We start from the raw sequence: 18,384 nt of genomic DNA on the forward strand, positions 1-18,384 counted from the left end.
TGTGTTAAATTAACAAATATTATTTGATTATTCTTTTTGGGGGAAAGAGGGGAAAACTGTGTCAGTTTTAACCAAGTGCAACCGAAAATAAAGTACTTTTTACAGTGTCGTAGTATAATAGTAATGTGGTCGTAGTAGTAGTAATATAACAATAAAAACAGATTTCAGTGTACAGTGAACTGCACTGCGTGATGAGTCTCGATTCGACTTTGACTACAGTATCATGTATAAACGCGACTCACTTCGTTGCCTCGTGCAATTGGAATGGGCGTGTTTAGGACGCTCCGTGGCCACGTTCTCCCAGTTATCCGCTCCTGGTTTTGCCGTTCCTCTCTCAGCCTCGGCGTTTTTCCAACCTTGTCTGTCTCTCAGCACTCCAGCATTGCTGCGCAAGCAGATGCTCTCTCGCTGAGGCCAATTATTGCAATTTCTCGCATCTTGGCCACACTCGCTCGCTCGACGGCTGTCAAGTGGGGAGAAAAGTGCGTCCTTTCCTCTTTCTGCAAGTGCGGGGAGTGAGACTTTTTTTTTCTTTTTTCTTTTTTTTTTTTAGGAGTGGGGGAGACGATAGCGTCAGTTTTGGGACAAAACAAGGCAGATTTCCGCGGCTGCGGGAAGGCATCATTTTGATGTACCACACCTGTGATTCGTTGTTGCGAGCGAGGATGGCCGCCGAGTCCATGTGCTGAGGAGCACACTTCAGCATCGTCTTAACAGTGCTTCAATCTCATCACACACTTTGGACATTTAATGCTCACCTTTCTTCACTGCTCGGTCGTCTTGTGAAACTTGAATTTTTATTTATTGTTGTTATTTATTTATTTATTTATTTTTCAAAAGACGAATATGCCCTTACTTGTGGACTCCTTTGTCCGCTGTCGACTCGGCGCCAAGCTTCTTGTGCTTTGGCTCAGCTTCGCCGGCGTCACCTGCACCGGTAAGTTACTCTCCGTGTCCCATTTTGACGTTTCTGGCGCTGCTGCGCGTGCGTTCGTTTGGCAAAGTGCACGCGAGTGTCAAGTGGATCGTGTCTCTGCGCGCGGAAGCGGCGGCGTGTGACGGAGCACGTGAGTCGTTATTGTCCCGACTTCCGAACGTCAGTGAGTCTTGCACCCTCAAGGTTACAAGGGGAGGCTCACACGCGCACTTCCTACTTGATCCACGTATGATGTCACTTACGCACGCGCAACGTTGACGGCCGCTTGTTCCGATGCGGTCATTAATTCTAATCACGCACGGCATCTTTCATTTGCTTCCACTGTAAAAGGAGTTTATTGCTGAAATGTGACCAACGTGCACAACGACGCTTTGACCCGCCGGCTCTTGTCTAATGAATGACAATGCACAGTGACACGGCGCTCCTTTACTGTCACATGAACAACCTTCACCCCAGTAAACGTGCAATACCGGTCGGTTAATATGAGGAGACATTTCGAGGCTGTTTCCCTCCGTCCACCGGCTGCAGCACGGATGTCCCACACGGCAAGGCTCGATCCATCCTGCTGCATTTGCAGCACGTTGACAGCTTTACGGAGTTGGGACACAATCGACTTGCACTGATGATTTGCATTTTGTGGTGTTGCTACTTGCATGCAAATGTGTATGCTGTCACGTACAAAATTGTTACCTTGGTTTAAGCCTGACTGGGAGTCTTTTCAAATTGAATCACAGGAACTCACATTTACCCTTGGAGTCATTAGGTCACGACCAACATTTTTACTTTAAACTCAAACCAACTTTTTCTTGTTAAAATAATATTTGACAACAAAGGAATGCCTTTTTTTTTTTTTTTTTTTTTTTTTTTTTACTAAAAACTGATGAGGAATGTTGTAATGTTATCAAAATTGCACAAAATAATTTAAAAAAAAATAAAATTTCATGAATAAAGACATTGGGTGCACATTTCTGACAAGTTCTCAGTGACATGCTAAGAACGGGTCTGAGATCTACTTTTGGCTTGCAACCCACTCGTTGCAAATCACTGGCTCTAACAAACAATCCATTTCCTGTCCATTCATTTGATTCTATTTGTAAGAATAATCAAACATCTTGATTTGTCAGTGTTTGAACAAAAGAACACTCGCTATCATGACTGTCTATTCAGTGTGGCACATACTGTATAACGCCTCATTCAGTTTGTCTGTGGCCTGTGACGAGACAACGTTTTAAAATTCAGCTACTCGTGACTGTTTTTACAATTCTCCGGAAGCTGCTGGTGTGTGTCCAAAAACAAGAGGATTTCACACATCATTTGTATTTCACTTATTTCCAAACTGTTAACCTTGCTTGGGGCCAATGACAAAGATGTTAAAGTTGTGTTATTGTCTTGCTTCGGGGCACAGGGATGATGAATTAAGTGGGCTTTTCCTCTTGCATCAATTAGTGTTTAATTATGAATATATTAGGGATAAATAAACAGGCATACCCCAGGGACCACATCTTCCAATCTATGGGGCAGTGCGAATGCTGTTGTATGTACAAGTCTTGTTTGGATGCATTTGCTTAGTCTTTTATACAGTGGCACAATCCTATTTGCGCTGCGTGATTCCTCTTTGGCTCATTTTTATGTGATTCTTTCTTCCTCCCCCCACTGTGAGCTTTTCCTCAGTCCAAAGGCGTGAAGCTTAAGGTCAGGATGAGTCTCTAAATTCCCGCAGGAGTGACGCGGTTTGACTTTGATACTCTTTGTTCGAGCTGTGATCGACTGGCAAGCCATTCAGGGTGTGTCTATTTCCTTTCACTCGATGCATGCTGGGATATCCTCCCATGTGTTTAATGTGGATGAAAACAGGGAATTTAACGTCAGTTATGTCCCCCCTCTCACCAGGATATCAGATTTCTAGGCACACTTCCCCCTCCGTCTGTCAGTCTCTGTCACATACTGTACCAGGTCAATGCGAGCATGCTTACTCCCATCAGACTTCTTTTATAGGACAGGGCCAGAGCCAGAAATGGATCGCAGGTAATATGGTAGCCAATTCTTCCTACATCAGGACAGGGACAGTCTTCACTAAGATCAGTCAAGTGATCCACTGAGAGACAAGGCTGCTGACTCTGCGCTCGCCTGTATCAAAAGACGACTTGTCTTTTTTCTTTTGCTGTAAAAACATCAGTCATTCACTAATAAAGGTAGGCCTGTCAGTCTGCATTTTAGCTAACCCAGCACTTTTTCTTTGGCAGTGTTGTGAGAGGGTACACTTTGAGCTTCAGGAACAAAGTGCAGCACTGCTTTACTTGCCTGTGCACAACATTTGACGCCTTCACTGTGTGTGTGTGTGCGTGCGTGCATGCGTGAGTGCGTGCGTTCTTGCTGTTTTGTCTCTTTATTTCTCTAAAGCACTTTGTGTTGCATTTTAATGTTGAAAAGTGCTTTATAAATAATTTTACATGATTTGATGATAGCTCTCAGTTTCAAAAAGGTTGGTGCGTACATCACTCCCTCTTGTGTGAAATTGCTTGATTGTTGATTTGGTTTTCTTTGATCATCAAACAATACCAAATAAACAGCAATAATCGGTCAATAAACAGTAATTGAACAATATATTATTTTGCAATAAACTAATGCAAAATCTTGTTTATCCGATTATTCAATTAATCGATGGAAAATTAATAGAATAATCGATTCTAAAAATATTTGATAGTGACAGCCCTAATTTGCTCTATGTATTTGTAGCTTTAGTGTACAATGGCACCTCAAAGGCCAACCATAATCTGTGATGCTATTGGTTAGCTGATTTGGTTAGATAAACTTTCTTAATCCTGAGGGAAATTCCAGGTTGACCTGCAAAGTCAAATTTCCTGTTGTAATTAATTACACAGTGGAACCTCAGTTCACTAATGCCCCTGTTTACAAACAAATCGGTTTATGAACAAATATTTTTAGTATCACGAACAATGCTTCAGCTCATGAGTCACAGCATACATGCAGAATGCTCAGTTGTGCTTTCTCTCTCACACAGCGTTTAGAAGCCCGTAACGTAATGACTGGCCAATAAAGTAACAAAGGTTCTGAACCTATAACATAACTTTTGGCCAATAACCCTTATTGGGTGGTTATTACGTTATTGGCCTGGTTAAAAAAAAAAAAAAATACTCTTTGCAACTGTAATAACTGAGCCCATAAAGCACATTAACTTTTTCTGTTTGGATCTAACTGTGAAAATGCATACTCTCTCTGTCTCTCTTTCTCTCCCTTTCCCCATGCATTTTTCTATTTAACTTGATGGTTCGCATTGATCTCTTGTCCTGTCTGCTGAAATTTAGCCTTTCAAGCTATCTCCAAATGTGGTGGACCTTATAGGTTCGGGACTTTTATTACGTTATTGGCCAGTTATTACGTTATTGTCCTATTACATTTTAAAAGGGGAAATGTATTACGTTATGGGCCGTTATAAGTGTGGTTAAAAAAATATTTGTAAATGTAATAACAATAACAGCCTATAGCGTAATAAATTTGCCCTTTTAAAATCTAATTTAATATTACGTTATGGGCTCAGTTATTAAAGTTGCATTTTTTTCCCCCAGGCCAATAATGTAATAATCATCCAACAATTTAATAAGTTATTACATTATTGATGAAAAGTTATTAGGTTATAGGTTCAAGACTTTTATGACATTATTAGCCAGTTATTACGTGATGGGTTTTTTTGCATTTTAAAAATTATTGCTCCCAAGAAAGCGAAAAGTACAAGTGATTTTAGGTAATATGGTAGCCAATTACCTTTCTATTGCTATTTGGAAGCCCTGGAAAGTGTTGTAGTAGTGGTGTGTTCTCGCTGGTGGGGCTAGGCGTGTGTTTCCACTGAGGGAGCAGATGCCTGAGCTGCGATGCAAGCGGATCGTCTGGCGGGGGTATGGCGGTTTGGCGGGTAGCTCTCAATTCGTCGCCTTCTTGCCAGATGACTGCATCGGCCGCATGCAAAAGTGGTTTTGGTTTATGGCTGGAACAGATTATTTCTATTTCCATTCAATTTAATTTGAAAATTGCTTCGGTTCGCTCACATGTTGAGACTCGGAATGAATTTGGTTATACTGTATTTGGTTCCAGCATACTAACTGCTACATTCATAAAACCTTTAACTAGACAGCCAATGTTTTAACAATGTAACATTAACCGTCGTACAAGTATAATCAGAAGTTAAGCTGTCTAGTAGTAATATGTTAAAAAACAATAAAACACCCTTTCAGTGACAAACGAGAAGGGGTAAGAAATGTAATGTTGCTGCAGTGTCGCGTCATGCATCTCATTTTTAACACAAAACTGTCACTCCAACTGTATAACATCAACTGCAGAAATTTTATGGTGACACACAGTTGAAATTCCACTGTATTCCACTTTCATCAATTGCTTCAAGATCCTCTTGCTTTTCTTGACAGTTACTTGCAGCATTTGAATTTGCAACTTGTTTCATGCATGTTAATACCCATAAAAACATAAGCAAAAAATCCAAGCTGAGCAGAAAAAAAAACATTTGTTTTTCTTCATTTTGCCCCAAGAGAGGGTTACTAAGCAATTGTTGTCGAGAAGAAGCATGGGAATTGGACACAATTTCCACGGGGTGTACATTTTGTGATGATGCAAGCATGTGGCGATCTAGTGACACCAGGCAGAAATCTATTGCATAATCCTCTCCATTGCTGCTGCTTGTACCCTTCTAATGCAAGGATTTCCTTTGCCAGATGTCTTTCATTGTTTAATGTAATTCATGCCAGTGTGTTATCTTTCTTGCTGCCAGTTTGTCTCGTCTCATTGACTCAGTAAAGGATGTAATAAGGAGAGCGAAAGCTGAAATTAACATTATTTATTGGGGGAAATGGTTACCAGTCAATGGAATATAAAAAAACTGTGTTGCCATCTCATGCCTAATGCATAGCAAATGATGGCAATACAATACACAGTGGTACCTTGGCTTAAAGGTAGAGTTTGCAGTTAACAAAAACAACCATTTTTGTCACATATGTTAAAACTGTCTGACAGTAGGATATTATTAAAAAGATCTCTCTGGCTTCTAATTTAATTTTAATTATTATTTTACAACATGACATGACAGGAACAGCCTATCAGAGACTGTATTGACAGAAGGCGTGATCAAACAGATATCAATCATTTGCATCCACACGCACGGCACGAGTGACACGCCAGCCACGATGTCTGTACACCCAGCCACCTCCCATAGACTTTATTTGGCCCGATTTTTCCCCCCTCCCCCCACCCTGTTAGCAACAAAAGTTAAAAAGAAGGAATTAGACAGAACCCGAGACAAAACAATAGTAAACATATATAACGGCGGTGGTCCTGTATGAGGACCGCTGCATGGCTAGCTTGGAAAACCACCAGCGGCGACGTCACCGTTCTCACCAGGTCCTCAAGGAAATGTATCGCCTCTCTTATATTTTTAATTGATAGTACATTCCATAAAAAATAAATAAAAATAAAAATACATCATCCAACCGGTAACATTTAGTGTTTGGCAATACTCAATCATGAATAAGTCATGTTGCAATGCAGCACCCCATGCATGTCTGTTAGCGAGCTGGGGGCATTTCTTTGGGCAGAGACATGAGGGGACGGGGGTGGGGATTGACATGAGGCTACATTCAAATCTAGCTAGTTGTTTGAAAACTTCATACTCTTACGTTTTAAGGGTTTACTTTGTCCCGTGACCATGCTCATAACTCAAATCGCTGTTATCTCAAATCATCTTTTGAAATTGATCGTACTGTCATTTACCCATTTCAGCCCTCTCAAAAATACAAACAAACATTTTTTCATTTTTTTTTTAACAATAAAAATAGCATGTCAGTACTTTACTGCATAAAAAAACAGGAATAACATAATTACAGTATAAATAGAATAGTTGCCATTGCACAGTGTATAACATAAGAACATTTAAAGAATAAATAATTTTTGCATCCTGTGTTGAAAAAAATCTGTTTTTAAAGGTTTATAACTCCCGCAACGTCAATGCTAGATTCGTTAGCCCGCCTATGGTATTTTTTTTTAATTGTGCGTTGGCATTAAAGGTCAGGTGACAAAGATGTTATGGGGTCAGTTAAAATTCATATTTGCATTGTTTATATGTTATGTAATACATGCACGTATGTTTTCAACCATAGTTTAGCTAAAAATTAGGTTTTTATGACTCATATTGAATCCTCATAGTATACAGTATTCCGATATATTGTGTGCCCCTCGCTCGAGTTGCGTTATAACACACCGCACACTAAGTTTTTGCCGTGTGTCTGTTGCCTTGTCGTATAGGCAAAAGTACAGACGTCAGTACTGAAAACTACTGTGTGGGTCTTTTTTCCTCCTCCCCAGGGCATAGTAACCATAATGGAGTCGTATATACAACGAAATCCTCACCTTTTGTCTGCGCCGCTTCGCTGCTGCACCGTGGCGGCTGCGAGATTTAGTTCTGTTGCTGCCGGTTGAAGTCCTGATGGCTGTAGGAAAAATAGTTGGCATTGCAGCTGGTTTCACCTTCTGCCTCTCTGTATCCAATGCTTTCGGTTCAGCCTTTTTCAAAACACGCCGGTTCGAAGTGATCAGCGCAGTTTGGAATGCTTGTTAGGCACCCATATTCTGACCATATGGCTTTTAGCGTTTATTTTAGTCTTCAAACCAACGTAAGAACTGATGACGGACACAAAAATTAAATATACATTATATTACCATACTGGATAAAAGTAGAAGCAGTCGCATTAGAAGCTTAACATTGCGCTAAAACTTCACCATAGGTCAAGATAGCAACTTTACATCACAATGAATTGGGACAACATTCAAATAAACGTCTCACAGTATCATAAACACTAACCTTGTGCCTCATCATTACTCTTATTCAGGCAGTCTCATTTTACTTTCGTTTTCAGCAGTGTCGTGTGAAGTTACCTTTTGTACCAAAATGCTGAGAATAATATCATAGAACATATGAAAATATAAGGCTACATGCTTAAAGCAGGAAGTCAAGTTATAACTTGCACAAATAAACCATTTGACATGATAAAACAGTCGCAAATAACTACGTTAACAATGCTATATTACATTTTTAGCTGAAACATTCATTAATATTGAGTCAATTGTGTTAGTTCCGCACACCGGTTTGATATTGGTAGTTATAAAGAACCCTGAATCAAATGTTCATTTGAGTCCCTGATGCGGGCTGCTAAGAAAATGGATGTTCATAATTTGGACACCCTTTATTTAAACAATGCAAACTTTTTTGACCCAGCCCCCTAAAAGAGTCTAAATCGAGAATCGTTTGGAATCGGGACCGGAATCGCTCAGATTCAAACAATGCCCAATCCTAGTAATGACGTGCAGAATATTTGCAATGGGTTTACTTTCTGAATATTGTGTAAATTTAAAATGATCTCCTTTCGCTGTCTTATTTTTAATTTTATTTTCAAACTGTTTACAGAATTAGATATTAAATATCAATATTCCAGTGAAAGAAAAATGGGGATTGCTTCCTTGAAGGTCGACGATTATCAAATAAGATGCATTTATTCATTCTCTTTTCATGTTAATTCAGTTTACAGATAACCCTGATATAAATGTTGCTGCTGTTTGACTCATGCACAAATTGAAACAATGGACAAATATGTTCCATTTGTTGACAAATACACAGGCACCTCATCTTTCACTGAGCTATGTCCCTGTGCTCAACATTGCCGAATGCCAGTCTTGAGGAATTAAAAAAGGACATTACATAGGTCATATGGAGGATGAACCCTGGACTCTGGGGAGGTGTTATTTTCTGACTTCTATGCAGAGGCTTTGCAAAACCGCTGCATCTGTCAGTTTCTGGCCTTTTGTTTCAATTGCCCCATTTCTATGATTCAAGTCCATGTGAGAGGGCTTAGGTCCTGAAGTTGATCCGTTCCCCACTTGGAATGATGAACATCATTATAGGTGTGTGTGTGTGTTTGTGTGTGTGTGTGTGTGCGCGTGTGTCGGTGTTTGCGTGTTTCTCTGGCTAGTATAGCATTGACCTCTAACCTCTGATGTGGGATGAGATTACCCTGTGCGTCAATGCAAGCAAGTACTGAAATAAAATAGATGGTCATTGTCACAATTTAGGAAGTTACACTGTTTCTGTTTCTACTTGCTAACGTCATCCGGAAAGGTGGCAAACTAAAGCATCATCTTCTTTGGTTAAAATAGCCCACAATGGTCTATGATGTGATTAAAGTATGACAATGTGGTTTAAAGTATCACATTGACTAGGTCTCATCCCAATCAAACAACTGTAGGTTTTCTTAGTTGTGTTTGAAAATAATTTGGTAACCATTACTAGTTAAGAACTATTAGATCCTATCTTTAGATTCCACAATTATGTAAATGCACTAATTTCCATTGTCTTGTAGCTGTGTTGTCACTGAAGATATTTCACAATATCTCAGACGTGTCTGTGTGCTTTAGGTTCAACTTTAGTTTATATTTTGCCGACAGAGGCGCTTCACAGAGCCCATAGCATTCACTGCTTGTGTTGTTTAGGTTTTATTGGATTTATGACAAACCCAACAGTGTTTTATAGAACAGAATCGTGTGTGTTTGTGCATTTGTAGTTGCACAGCTTGTACAGTGACAATGGTGGTGGTGGGTTAGATTTTCCTGATGTTCTGACTCTCCAAGTGATCAATAGTCTTCTCCAAATGGTGAATTGGCCATCAGTCACTGTCTGCAGAAGTGCTTAGAAACCCAAAGGTGCCTCAGTGCAGCTCATCATAACAGCGTGTCCACTCCTCTGGGTGCTCTTCTGGCCTTTACTTCAGGCTACGCGGCAGACGGGGAAAGCGGATCTGAATGCAATATGGATAGCCATAGATTAATAGTTCCTTAGTGAGGCCACCAGGGAGCGATGTGAAAGCCTCTTCCACTTCATCATCCAGTGGAGGCAAAGTCTGCACTAAGGGAGTGAGAAAATAAGTCTGAAATGTTCTGAAGGTCAGTCGATTTCAAGTGGCAGTTATCAATGTTGTTATTTTTATTTATATGTATCCAAGATATTTTTGTGGCGCTGCTAACTCTCTGTATAATGTATACTGTGGGACTTACATATATTTTTATGTCCAGAATTTCTAGGCGCAGCCGAGGCGTAGAGGGGGTCCGGTTTGGTGGCCTCAGTATTGCATCTCTGCTTTTTGCAGATGATGTGGTTCTGTTGGCTTCATCAAGCCATGATCTCCAACTCTCACTGGAGCAGTTCGCAGCCGAGTGTGAAGCGGCTGGGATGAGAATCAGCACCTCCAAATCTGAGACCATGCTCCTCACTCGGAAAAGGGTGGCGTGCCCTCTCCAGGTCGGGGATGAGATCCTGCCCCAAGTGGAGGAGTTCAAGTATCTTTGGGTCTTGTTCACGAGTGAGGGAAGAATGCAATGGGAGATCGACAGGCAGATTGGTGCAGCGTCTGCAATGATGCGGACTTTGTATTGATCCGTTGTGGTTAAGAAGGAGCTAAGCCGAAAGGCGAAGCTCTCGATTTACCGGTCTATCTACCCTCACCTATGGTCACGAGCTGTGGGGCGTGACTGAAAGAACAAGATCCCGGATACAAGCGGCCGAAATGAGTTTCCTCCACAGGGTTTCCGGGCTCTCCCTTAGAGAGAGGGTGAGAATCTCGGTCGTCCGGGGGGATCTCAGAGTAGAGCCGCTGCTCCTCCACATCGAGAGGAGCCAGATGAGGTGGCTAGGGCATCTGATTCGGATGCCTTCCGGGCGCCTACCTGGTGAGGTAGACCCCGGGGACGACCCAGGACACGCTGGAGAGACTACGTCCTTCGGCTGGCCTGGGAACGCTTCAGGATCCCCCCGGAAGAGCTGGATGAAGTTGCTGGGGAGAGGGAAGTCTGGGTGTCCCTGCTAAAGCTACTGCCCCGGCGACCCTACCTCGGATAGGCGGTAGAAAATCGATGGATGATGGATGGATCAATTTGTTGTCTATATTTAATACTATGATCAGGCGATGAAACATTTATATGGTTTCATAATGGCCCTCGGAGGGAAACCGAATCTACAATGTGGCCGTGACAAAAATTAGTTTGACACGCCTGCCTTACGTGGTAGTTCAAAATGTAAAAGACATAATTATAAATGAGACAGCCGTATCCTGCTGGGCCTTAATTGGCAAGGGTTATCTAAAGGGAGGCTTGATGCGACAGATCCGCCTACACCTGAATTTGTCATATTTAAGTGATTTTGTTGACAAGACAGGAGGCACCGTGACCTTTTCTAATTATTTCTATGTGTCCAGGCACTGATGCCTTAGGGAAGCAATTCAACTGAGTCAACAGAGCGCTGACTCGAAGAGCACATTAAAGCCAATATAGCATGTTTTGTTACGTAAAGTTATAAAAAGCTAGTTAAGAATTTGGTATTCATTCAACATCATTTGTCTTTTTTGTCCCCCTGTTGAGTAACAATGATGTAACTTTTCTAAGTTCCATTTGTTCGTGATATGTACTTCCAAATTATTGTGCTGTTCAGCTTTGGATTCTGTCTTCCACAAAACATAAATCTTTTATAATTTATTGTAGATGTGGGGCAGTGAGGGAGCAGCTTGTGATTTGTGGAGGTCTTTCTGATATTGTTTTCCTGAAACAAACTCCTTTTCAATTGTGAAAAGAGGTCTTAACATTACAGATTTTGGCCAAGACGATCAGGAACATTGGGCTCATAGAAAACATGCAGTACAATTAATGATGGCAACATAGCTAACGTTGGAACTGGACCATTGCTTTTTCCTGAGTGCCTTGCACTTGAGTAAGGCCTCCCTGATTATACAGTAGATGTCCACTGGCAGCGCATTTAAGTACTACAATCGAAGTGTGCAAATTCCATCCATGCTTCAAATTCAAAAGACATCTGTTGAGGAGCCTTTCTTCTGATAATTACCCTCTGACGTTTGAGCATTCATTTCAGGTAGAATGAAGAAGTAAAAAATGGACCCCTAGAGTGTGAGCCAATCAATTATAACAGATATCCATACTGTAGATGAAAGTGGTGTACCTCCTATCGATCTATCTATGTATCTATCTGTCTATCTATCTATCCGTCTTTCTATCCATCTACCCGTGTGTGTGTGTGTGTGTGTGTGTGTAGGCTTTACACGATCAGGATTTTTGGGGCCGCTCACCGATCAGCGAGTTTAAAAAAAAAAAGATCACTTATCCAATCACAAGATGGAGCAATGTGTCTATTAAAATGACTTGTTAATTTACTGTATATACTTGTGTACTGTATACTGAGCATCTTAATTTATTCATTTTCTAGTCCAGTGATTCCCAACCAGTGTGCCGTGGCACATTAGTCTTCCATGAGCAATCTTCAGGGGTGCCGTGGGAAATTATAAAATTTTACTTAACTGCTCAAAAAATTATTCATTTACAAGAAATAATGTATCTTTGTTCCTCTATTTGTGCCAGTGAGGCATAATGACAGACAGAACAAATAAATGCTCTTGTATTAAATGGCAGGAAGAATCTACTTTTTGTGACATTTTTGTTTGTTGGTGTGCCGAGAGATTTTCCAATAGTAAAATATGTGCCTTCACTCCATAAAGGTTGGAAAACACTGGTCTACTCAGGTCATGTATTCTAATCAGTCAGGTCAAACCAACATTACAACATCGCAGAATAAATGGGTGCTAATTTACTGGAGATGAATTACTTTATTGCAATTCAATTACTTCACACACACCGAAACTTTAGAGCATGTTTCGATATCACGCCGGGATGTTTTACGCACAACCGTTAGTGCTAGCACTAGCTTACTAGGCTAGATGACGTTTTGTTGCCGCTCATAAGCAGTGAGCGGTATCGTATTAAAAGTACAAGAACATACATCAAGCAAGCCTTAAATGAACGTAATCTCCCGAGCATCGCTCTTTTGCGGAGCCGATCAATGACGTCATTGATCGAAAATGTCTTTGTTGGTACACACACATCGTCACAGAAACTGATATAGGATCTGACAGTGTCCCTATATTCTTCCAAGCTGCCAGTTGAAGTTTCAAAGACACTCCAGTGCAGTCTATTGTTTGTATTTGTATTGTATTGTATTGTATTATATTGTGTCTGCTGTTTGCAATTAGGGAGTTCGTAGTTGAGTTTAGCTTTAAATTACACTTTGTCAATTAGATTAGCAGATCACTGCATGTGGCACATGCATCGGACATATAATCAAACATAAATGCCTATGTGGCAGTTATCAGAAACTAACTGGTTAATACAGTTACGTAACACTAACGCTGCAGCTCTGATTACCTTTTGACATTGACATGATTGTGCTTCTGTCGAGTCCAGAATTGTAATAGCTTTGGATTTTCAATTATAGTTTGTTTTTAATTCTTTTTTACTTTTCTATTTCAAATTCAGTTAGTTTTTAATTAGCCTTTAGAGCAGGTTTGTTTGTTTATATTGGTTTTAATTATTTTCAAAAATGCTTCATTTTAGTTTTAATTAGTTCCAGTATTAAGTTTAGTTTTTTTAATTCGGGGTATTTATCAAGTGTGAGAATAAAATAAAAATCACTATTGTAAATAATAAAAAAATCACTAAGTGCTGTGTAATAAAAACTTGAAAAATTACCATTTAAAAAATAAATAAATAAATAATTAACTTTCCAACAGAAGAACAACCATCCACAAATCAAACAACAAAGGTACTGTGCTATATAACAGTTCACAGAATTTGAAGTGCAAGAACTGCAGTGCATAATACTGCTTCTAGGGTTAGATTAGATGCATTGCAGCGTACAGTAAAACCATTCATGAGACACATGCTGTAGTATGGCCTTTTTAAAAATGTGTTTATATGTTCTTATTTGCATGTTTTCCTTCCCTTGTTGCTAAGTTGCGAACTTCTCAAGTGGATTTTCAGATTTGTGACAGACAGACAGCTATAACGTAAGCTTGCCTTTACCTGCTGTATTTCCAGTTTTTTTTTTTTTTGAGTCCATGATTGTTACAATGCTTTTCAAGTGGTCCTGCTGTTGCTGAAGTATAGTCGTGCTGAGAAAATGTCCTGTTGTTGCAGTAGTTCAATCGCCTGCTCTGTCAGCGACACAAACGTCTTGTCTGTTTTCACATCTGCCTTTTGTGGCGGGAAACAGTGGCATTATGAGAGTCTCTGCAGTTGTCTATTTCTCAGAATCTTCCCCAAATGATGAATAACAGACGTGCAGGTTCCGTGAAGGCGCTAGCTCGTCAGTAGCCATCTTAGCCCTTTCCCTGAGCAAAACGTAGCAACAAAAACAGCTTGGAAGTAAATGTTAGCTTTGTGGCAAAACTTGCGCTTGGTCTGGCGAGCCGTCAGTACGTCCATGCTCCCCGATGTGTCACTTCTAGGCGACACACAGTAACTGATGTACCATTCCCAAAGGACTATTCGACCTCCCTTCCGTCAGTTCAGTATCTATGTATTTATCCGAAATAAATACATTTAAAATCAACACCAAAAGCTCTTTCATTCATTCATTCATATTCCGTTCTGCTTATCCTCACTAGGGTCGCGTGCGTGCTGGAGCCTATCCCAGCTACCTCTGGGCGAGAGGCGGGGTACACCCTGAACGGGTCGGCAGCCAATCACAGGGCACATATAAACAAACAACCATTCGCACTCACATTCACACCTACGGGCAATTCAGAGTCTTCAATTAACCTACCCTGCATGTTTTTGGGATGTGGGAGGAAACCGGAGTCCCCGGAGAAAACCCACGCAGGCACGGGGAGAACATGCAATCTCCACACAGGTGGTCCCAGGATTTGAACCCCGGTCAATTGTGAGGCGGATGTGCTAACCAGTCATGACGATGAAAATGAAGGACATTTTCCCTATAATTACAGTTTTAGTTAGTTTTGCAAACGTAAAATGTTGTTTGAGTTAACGTTTTTTTTTTTTTAATATTTTTTATTTTATTCCATTCATGAAAATGTTTTTTCCAATTTTAGTTTTAGTTATTTCGTGCCTTAATAATAACCTTAATCTCGAGCCACCGCTTGAAAATGACTGATCTTTACCCAGCCTAGCTCCAACATCATGGCTGGAGAAATCTTGAGTGGGGGCGGTATTATGTAAATTGCTTTTAATTGAATTGTGATGTGACCGTTAGACAAAATTCCGAAAGGCTCGCTTACAGAAACATTTTAGACATAGGCAGGTAACGAAGGATTTAATTGGTTAATTTAACACTTGATCGGTGGGCAGGCACTCTTTGTATACACACAATTAAAAAGAAATGTTTAAAGAGTACAGTATGCCCACTTTAAGGAGAAGTTTTGTTTTTTCTTTCCCCCACCTAATGTCCTCGCTTCGTTCATGTAACCTGATGGGTTTACTCCTGGCTACTCGATCAGAAAATCATGTTTGCAGATATTTTTTTTTATTTTTTATTTATTTTTTTGTTAATGGCATCTGCCCTTTTCCAGAACAAGTCCAGTGCGCTGTAGGGAAATTAATCCCAAGACCATGGCCGTAAATGTCGCCAAAGGTTGATTTTCATGAATACAGAGCAGCATATTGAATTGTATTTAGCCTAAGGAGTTCACAGTGAAGTGTGGAGTCAACAGTTTGTTGTCTTGTAATCTTCATCATATTGCTGAATTTCTATATAAAAAAACTGCATGCTCCTAATATTACTGCAAGAGACGGTGGTTTCCATTTTATAACTTGAGATTTGGGAGATTTTCCTCCGCATGTAAAAATGATGATGCGATCATATTTGTGATAGATAGATTTGGTTTTCAAAGATGGACTATCCCCTCAGTCATCAAAAACATTGTCATTTGTTGTGTATCTTCACAAGGTCGGGGGGCTACTTAGTACATGAACACCTTTATAGACACTCGTGCAGAATATAAATAAGCAATTTATTTTTTTGAGTTTGCCAGGTAACAGAAAAAAAAGAAACACCTTTACTGTGTTTGCAAGCATATCTTGTGAATTTATTATTATTGGGTAATTTTTGTTGCTTGAATTAAGACTCATTTACCAAATAAAAAAATAAATAACGGTGGACGACTGGTTAGCACATCTGCCTCACAGTTCTGAGGACTTGGGTTCAAATCACAGCCCCGCCTGTGTGGAGTCTGCATGTTCTCCCCGTGCCTGCGTGGATTTTCTCTGGGTCCTACGGTTTCCTCCCACATCCCAAAAACATACAGGTTAATTGAAGACTTTCCCGTAGGTATGGATGTGAGTGCGAATGGTTCTTTGTTTATTTGTGCCCTGCGATTGGCTGGCGACCAGTTCAGGGTGTACCCCGCCTCTCACTCGGAGATATCTGGGATAGGCTCCAGCACGCCCGCGACCCTAGTGAGGATAAGCGGAACGGAAGGTGAATAAATAAATAACATTAGCCACTGAGGTGGTTTGGTTTGCATTTGCTGCAAGAATGTTGGAGGTGAGTCTTTCTGGAATTAGTAGTTTTTCTCTTTACTTGCTTAGGTTTTTAGTCTTGCTGCGTTCATACCATAGACTAATAAACAGGTTAATCTGTAACCTGAGGTTGTGAATGTCACCATGAGTGGTTGTTGATTTGTGTCAGTCTTGTGTGAATTGTGATCAGTCAAGGGTGTAGCCCATTGGTTCCCTTATAGCTGGTCATACACTGTACCATTTTGATTTCAATTGATGTGTCATTTGTGGTGTCATTCAGCATCGTTAGTCATGCAGTGAAAATGACAATACAAGGAGCCATAGGCAGCTTGCAACTGTGCATACAACAACCACGGGAATTTCTGATTGACTTGTGTGGCAGAAATTGGTTCTGTGCAACAATGATCTCGAAGCCAAGTGACGACTTGATTTACCAAACTCATAGTTTATTTCCCTGCCCTGCCATTAGCTGGGCACCAGTTCATGCTGCCCAAAGTCAGCTGAGATAGGCTCCCGCTCACCGTTACCCCAGTGAGGATAAGCAGTGCAGAAAATGGATAGATGGTTACAGCCATTTTCCCTTAGTGCACCCACGCTAAGTGAATATATTTGAGTTTTCATCCTAGATAAAACAAATTAATCCATTAATAGAAGTGACAAATGATACAGGAACCCCAGTGACTTGTATACAACATTAATATTCCAAACCAAAGACGGCTGAAGTGCCGTCTTCTTGCTTTGTTTGACATTCTGCACAAATTACTCATACCTAAAGGATTGAAATGAAATGCCAACAACCTCAATGTCCAATACGAACGGTCAGTCTTGGTTCTCAATTGATTCTTACAGTAAGAGCACTTTGGACTTCTTGTTGCAGGCCATTTACTTGTGTTGTGTCTGTTCCAACAACGGTAAAATTGCGTAGTCTATCCTAATTTTCAATCCTACACAGGATTATCTGTATAGAAAATGAATGAGTTAATCCACAATCAAGTATTTCGTTGCTGAGAGACAGGAAACTGTTTACTGTAATATTCTTCCATTTGCTCTTTTCATTTTACGATTCAAAAGATGAATCACAGTAAATACAACTAAAACAGAAAACATAAGGAGACAGAGCACATTTTTAACTGATATCTTTAATTTACCGCTATAGTGTGACCCCTCTTTAACTTTTTATTGTTTTAACGGACAGCACATCCCCAAATGAATGCACATCAACTCCTCCTACACTAACTAGTAATTCTATCGGTCTGATGTCCAAACAAAACCCCATGGCTCAGACAACACTAGACGGCTGATACCTCTAATATAATGCCTCTTTCGTTTCTCGTTATGTTTGTCTTTAAATGATGACCTCTTTGTCGAAAGAAAATGCAATCAGTCTGTTCTACAAAACCATTTATAGTTCAATAAGACTTTAAAATAAAGCCTCACATGAGCACTGAATACTAAACACTTCAAATTCCTGTATAATGTCATTGCAGTTTATTTCTGCCCTTACGTATATGGTCCACCCTGAGTATGGTCTTAATCAAAATGTAAACTTCCACATCACTTGCTTGCCACACTGGCTGAACACTGGATATACGTAAATTGACATGTTGTATGTGATTGCACTGTGTGTTGGAAATTCCTCCTTTGTAGAATAATTAAGGGAACAATCTTGTCTTTAAGGGTTTTTTAATACAAATAACTATTTACATGATATTAACGAAACAAAAAGAGACAGAGGGGAAGATGGGCACCTGTGCTCACGCTCTTGGCAACTCCGCCACACTCTCTCTGAAACCCGAAACGTGAAACTTGAAAAAACAGATTATAAAGAAGGTCCTTCAGTCAGATTCAGTAAATGTCCATAATCTGGACATTCCCACCAGCTACCCAGCCAGCTGTTGTAGCCCGCTTAGGAATGTTCTTGGATAAGACGAACAATGGCGTGTTGCTTTTAGCAAGGCTAGACATCTCAAAGAAGTTACACAAGAGTTACGGAATAATAAAAGTTT

The 18,384-nt window shown here is 40.3% G+C and overlaps 1 protein-coding gene across 6 annotated transcripts in view; it reads left to right on the plus strand.

The window, feature by feature from the left end:
* The first annotated feature begins 273 nt into the window (after positions 1-273).
* Positions 274-18,384, plus strand: part of unc5a (unc-5 netrin receptor A) — a 205,753-nt gene continuing 187,642 nt past the window's right edge. For 3 of the 6 annotated variants that reach the window (XM_061787190.1, XM_061787191.1, XM_061787193.1), the window contains exon 1: positions 276-937. In XM_061787190.1, the coding sequence (XP_061643174.1) occupies positions 847-937 (91 nt within the window). In that variant the 5' untranslated portion in view covers positions 276-846. Of the gene's footprint in view, positions 938-18,384 lie in introns of all 6 variants that reach the window. The other 3 variants (XM_061787189.1, XM_061787195.1, XM_061787194.1) reach the window with 3 other exon arrangements.

Source organism: Phyllopteryx taeniolatus, chromosome 10 (assembly GCF_024500385.1).
Source record: "Phyllopteryx taeniolatus isolate TA_2022b chromosome 10, UOR_Ptae_1.2, whole genome shotgun sequence".
NCBI classification, from domain to species: Eukaryota; Metazoa; Chordata; class Actinopteri; order Syngnathiformes; family Syngnathidae; genus Phyllopteryx; species Phyllopteryx taeniolatus.